General features: G+C 40.2%; 1 protein-coding gene across 2 annotated transcripts in view; it reads right to left on the bottom strand.

Annotated features, from left to right (window-relative positions):
• Window positions 1-3,388: 3,388 nt before the first annotated feature.
• Window positions 3,389-6,053, bottom strand: part of LOC141152646 (embryonic protein UVS.2-like) — a 95,418-nt gene continuing 92,753 nt past the window's right edge. For both annotated transcript variants that reach the window (XM_073637203.1, XM_073637204.1), the window contains exons 10-11: window positions 4,810-5,020; window positions 3,389-3,567 (exon numbers count right to left, since the gene is read on the bottom strand). In XM_073637203.1, the coding sequence (XP_073493304.1) occupies window positions 3,563-3,567; window positions 4,810-5,020 (216 nt within the window). In that variant the 3' untranslated portion in view covers window positions 3,389-3,562. The remainder of the gene's footprint in view (window positions 3,568-4,809; window positions 5,021-6,053) is intronic.

Below are 6,053 nucleotides of genomic sequence, written 5' to 3'. Positions count from 1 at the left end.
AAAAAAAAATTTTGGTTCCAAAATTGTGCTGATGTAAAGTAGACATGTGGGAAATGTTATTTATTAAGTATTTTGTGTGACATATCTCTCTGATTTAAGGGCATGAAAATTCAAAGTTTGAAAATTGCAAAATTTTCAACATTTTCGCCAAATTTCTGATTTTTTCACAAATAAACGCATGTGATATCAAAGAAATTTTACCACTATCATGAAGTACAATATGTCACAAAAAAACAATCTCAGAATCAGGGGGATCCGTTGAAGCGTTCCAGAGTAATTGCTTCATAAAGTGACAGTGGTCAGAATTGAAAAAATTGGCCTTTTCACGAAGGCAAAAACAGGCTCTGGTGCGAAGTGGTTAACCCAGTGTGAAGGCGTCAGTGAGATAGACCATCCCTGGCCACATTCACTTGTCCACGTGTTTGTGGTTAGGCTGTCCTTCCCACTAAATGCAGTAGGGAGGGCACAGGTAATGTTTTGATATGCGTGCTTGTGTATAAGGCGCATTGGGACAAATAGGGGCTGCTGGGGTCCGTCTATGGACACTCAGCCGCCCCCATGCGGCTGGGGACCATGTGTGGTCACCCAGCCGTGGGGCGACTGGGGACCGAGTATGGACACCCGGACGTGCCCTGGCGGCTGGGGACCAAGCGTGCACACCCGGCCGCTGGGCAGCTGGGGACTGAGTATGGATACCAGGCCGCCGACGCAGCCATGACGTGGTGGCCAGATTCCGCCTCCACATGCCTAAAAGGCCCAATTTCAAGTGCAGGCAAGCAAGAAGTATGGTATTGCAGCCTGCGGGTGGGTGGGTGGCAGGTTGCATACTTGTGCTTGCATTGCAAGGAATGGGGGAGGTACAATTGAACACTGCCCTGGACAAGGACTTGCACGGGGATAGTTGCAAGTCTGCATCTTCTGATGCGGCAAGGATGACTTCTGATGGGCACACTTTTAGGCAGTGACCTGGGTGTCAGAGATGCTTCCAGGGGTCTTCCCCATGCTGTTCCTATGTCTTTTCAACACTGTATGCATGTGTCACACAGCACATGGCCAGATAAGGCTGTAAAATGTTAAAATGTCATTTCCCCGTGAATGCATTTGTCAAGAGTGAAAGCAATACAAAAGTGCAAAAACACATAAAAAATGCTACTTGTGAACATAGCCCAAGGTGTGGAGGAGTATTATTGTTTTTGGTTATTTATTTTACCTTAAACACAAGTCTTTACCCTGGAAAGGATGTTCCTTAACATATTTCACAGGAAAACAGTTTTAGTTTTGTTTTTGAATGTTTTATTGTGAGCCTGTAAAAGTGGCTTAATAACTCTGACCACGTTGTTGACAGCAGTGACCTGGGGTCTGAAATGTCTCCCATAGACTAACATTGGGCTCGTTGCTCGGGTCAAGCACCCGAGTATCACGGTGAGCTCGGCCCGAGCTTCGAGCACCCGAGCATTTTAGTGCTCGCTCAACACATAGGAAATTTTTTTAGATGCCTACCTCTAACATTCTGTATGGTAAACAGTATGTTCATGTATACCCCTGAGGGTTAAATGTTTTTCAGCCCATGAACTTAATGCATGGGCATTACCGCTACAGGAGACCCACACCTTAATAATGGGAAAATATTTTTTAATGAGACCCTCCTCTACATCTCTTCAAAGGGGTATTGGAGTGCTTCCAAATTTTTGGCAGTCCTGCCACTCACTGCATATGCAATAACAGTATAGGTGACCCACTCCTTTGTAATGGAAACATTTTTTTTACTGAAGCCCTTCTCTCTGTCTCTTCAAAGGGGTATTAGAGTGTGTTCAAATTTTTGTCAGTCCTGCCGCTCACTGCATACTCAATAACAGTATAGGAGACTCACTCCTTTATAGTGGGAACATTTTTTTCTGGACCCTCCTCTATGTCTCTTCAAAGGGGTATTGGAGTGCGTCCTCATTTTTTGGCAGCCCTTGCAGTCACTGCATACGCAATAACAGTATAGGAGACCCACTCTTTAATAATGGGAACGACAAAGCATAGCCAGCTGATGACCCTTTAACAATAGTGCGGGATGACTGCTATCCCTTTAACAATAGTAAGGGCCACCTGATGGCCTTATAAAAATAGGCTTTGTGACTTTCAGAGACCCTCCTTCATAAATGAAACAGGATGTGTCTGATCATGTATCATACACCACATGACCAGATAGGGTAGTAAAATGTTAAAATTACATTAACTGGTGAATGTATTTTTCACCATTGAAAGCAATGCAAGAGTACAAAAACGCCTCAAAAATGCTATGTCTGAACATAGTCCAAGGTGTGGAGGAGCATTTTTGTTTTTGTTTTTTTATTTTGTCTTATATACAAGTCATTACCCTGGAAAGAATGTTCCTTAACATGTTTTCCAGGAAAATCCATTTTGGCTTCGTTTTTGTATGTTTTATTGTGAGTCCATAAAAGTAGAGTAATACAGTACTCTGACAACATTGTTGACAGCAGTGACCTAGGAGTCAGAGATGCTTCCAGGGGTATTCCTCATGTTGTTCCCATGTCATTTCAGCACTGTTCCCTTCAATTTTGCCAATAGTTAGGCCCCCTCCAGACCTCCGGGGGGGGCTACTAGATAAGTGCTAGAGTTTCCCATTGACTTACGTTGGACTCGTTGCTCGGGTCTAGCACCCAAGAATTACAATTTGCTCGGCTCAAGCAACGAGCACCTGAGCATTTAAGTGCTCGTTCATCATTACCAGTAAGCTTTTAACCTTTCTAATTTCCTAACAAAGAAAAATTATGTTTCAAAAATTGTGCTGATGTAAAGTAGACATGTGAGAAATGTTATTTATTAACTATTTTATGTGACATAGCTCTCTGGTTTAAAGTGCACCTGTCAGCAGGATTGTGCTCAGTAAACTACATACACTGTCAGGTGGGCGACATTACACTGATTAACATGATACTTTGGTTGATGAAATCCATCCTGTGGTTCTTGGGTAATCTTTATAAGAGGATACAGATGAATATGTAAGTAGAACACTAGATAGAGCGCCCCCCACAGGCTGCCCCAGAGCACGAGCATATCATTATCTCCAAAGTGAAAGTACCCATAGACTTGCTATGTTGATATTGATCTGACACTTATATTAATATCAGACTCGTCTCCGCACTTTTGCACATAATGCTCAGTTGGCAAAAAATCATGGACGTGTGAACGGCTCCATTAACATTTATGATAATACGTGAGACTTAACCTCCTTCGGAGGAAGAGATGGCAATAAATGGATATTCTAAATGATCTTTTCTATTAACAGCTATTACTTGTGGCAATGGAGTTTTCTGGAAACATCAAGCAATTAAATGTAACACAATACTTATAGAATATTTAATTAGAATCTTTATTAGAATGATTTTTTTTTCTACAGCAAAATAATTTAAAAGATTAAGTTATTCATTATAATATTTTATTTGGAAATTAATTTTAATTAAAATTTGCTAAAAGAAAATACAGGCAGTGATAAATCATCAGTAATGACCCGTTAGGGTTATGGGGTATGCAGGTGCTTGGCCGTCTCCAGTTATACTGTAGAGAAAGAGACGTAAAGATGTTTTAAAAAAACAACAAATAAATCCAATTCTATCAATTATGTTTCATAAAGATGTAAAGAATTTCTTGTAATAGCAGATTTATTCTAGGCTTTTCTGTTTAAAAAACATTTGAAATATTTTATTACCAATAAAAGGGAGGCCGACAGAGTGGGTGTGAATCGATTCACAGTAATTTGTGACCACTGGAAGGAAGCCCTGCAGACCGCCTCTTACGTGCTGGCATCCATGGCTCTTCCTTCTATTAGCCGTTGTAGCATGGTGTCAATGTTGTGACATGAATCACATGTAACGTCACACTAAGCTGACTGACCAAAAGAAGAGTCAGGATTCTGGAAGCTAAGGGGCTGTTTTTAAGGCTGATAACTGATATAGTCAGTGATGGGTCCTGCAAATCGACTTGCACCATCTCTAGAGGCCGATGTTCACATGTGTTGGCAATTGTGTAAAATAATGGCAAAACGAGCAACTCTCACGAAAGAGGAATCAGAAAATCATGGAATTATATAGAGAACCCAATGAATAAATAAGAACTGTGTAATGCTCAATCCCTCAGTGGTGGACTCAGAAGATCCAGAAATTACATAGACAATCAGTGAGTTCAATAAGAATTGTATAATGCTTATTGCTTCACTGGAGGCTCTTTTTGCTGCTTTGCCTTACAGATAACTATTAATTCCCTGAGATTACAGCAGAGGGTTCTACTATGATGAGCATATTGTCTACAGTCCGTCTAACACTAAAAGGATAGTCCAAATGAGACAATTATGTTGATGTCCTTTAGAGAATGGGTTGCCTTAGACTTGAAGACTCGTCTTTTTGTCACATCAGAGAATAGTAACAAAAGTGTCTGGAGGACCTGTCCTGTCCTGCATTACATGAGCAATCCATTGCTTTAAATGGGCATTTGTGTGTAGAGCATATTCTCCCGTATAATGGTGCCGATGGTGGTCCCAACACTTACTGCCATGCTTTCTCACAGGTTATAGTTGATTCCTGAGGAAAGCAGCAGAGGGATTCTAGGTCCTTTTTACCAAGTGAAGTTGTACACAATGAAAAATATTAAAAATCTATATCTGTAAAACGTAATAACTTCTAGAAAGTCATATGTATGACACATCATCCTTTGTGACCCTATCAAACTTTTTACTGAATAATGGAATTATTATCTAATACCTAATTGCACAAGATAATATAGAGATGAGGCGGTAATACTTACTAAAGGTATATGTCGCCAGGAACCCTCTAAACTGAATGGTTTTATCAGTTCTCAACTTTAGTGTCATAATATTATAGTCAGAGGTAATGGTAGGGATACTTCTTTCACCACAGAATAAACCAAGGTTACGGTAGATATCCACGACATAAAAAGCATCGAATAGGCAATTTTCCCCATCCTCTATCTGGAAGTCACTAACGGTCAGTCTAATCTGTAAAGATCAGAAGGAAACATTGTCAGGCTATTGTAGAGCTAATGTAAGTCTGTATATTTCATCACTATCACATGTGGATTATTTATTATGATTCTTACAGAACAGAAAATTGTAACTTGTGTATGGTTGGGAAGAGCGGTGAGACAACGTCATGCATTGATGGTTACTCTCTCACGGTGAAACTTTACCCAACCTAGGAACAACGAGACGTAACAGGATTCTCTCAATAAGGATAAAGAGCCATCAAGAGATGGAGATACACGTCTAATAATTGTATTATGATATAGAAAAGTAAATGTTCTTAGATTTCAGAGTATACAAGAAAACAAAAATTGCTACTTATAAAGAGAGGTGAGCTGGATAGTACAAGTCATAGCAATAAAGTCACCCAGAGGAGCAAACAATTGAAGCAAATGTGTTATACTTGGCAATGAAGCCTATAAGTAAAAGTTGTGCAACAAAAGAGAAGAATAAATAATAAGGGCATCAAGATAAAGTATGACACATGTAAAAGATGGCTCTATATATATCAAAGCATAATGAATAAATAATGGCCCAAGAAGCTGAACTGATCTGTTTGGAGTATAAGAAAACTGTTAGCCCAGACACAAAGAAGTGGAAGGAGAACACTGTACATCTCTCGCCCAGAGACCAACACTGAAGAATGGATACTCGGGAAGGCAAAAGAAGAAAGGGGGAAAAGAAGTGAATAGAAATGAATACAATTCTTATAGTAATTTTCCCATCCTGGTTTCATCCTATTGAAATGTTCTCATCCTTGTCCCTTGCTTGTCACAATGTACCTCATTCTTTCGCTCTTTACACACCCACGCAAAAATTCCCCAGCCAGGGCTCTTAGCAGTGACGTCCTGTGCGGACATGCAGGGATGCTGTCGGTAACTGCTGGCTCTGATTTGCCGGTGACTTGTATTAGTATTAAGGTGTAGAGAGCTGGTCTCTGCTCCGTAATAAATTTCAATTGAATGTACGTCCTCGGATGCACATTCAATTGAAAAGAAGCATTGATGTC

The sequence above is a fragment of the Phyllobates terribilis genome, unplaced genomic scaffold, assembly GCF_046119375.1.
Source record: "Phyllobates terribilis strain yellow unplaced genomic scaffold, ASM4611937v1 Scaffold_6__1_contigs__length_29720123, whole genome shotgun sequence".
NCBI lineage: Eukaryota > Metazoa > Chordata > Amphibia > Anura > Dendrobatidae > Phyllobates > Phyllobates terribilis.
Note: the sequence above shows the minus strand (reverse complement) of the source record. Positions and strands in the feature narration are given on the sequence as shown.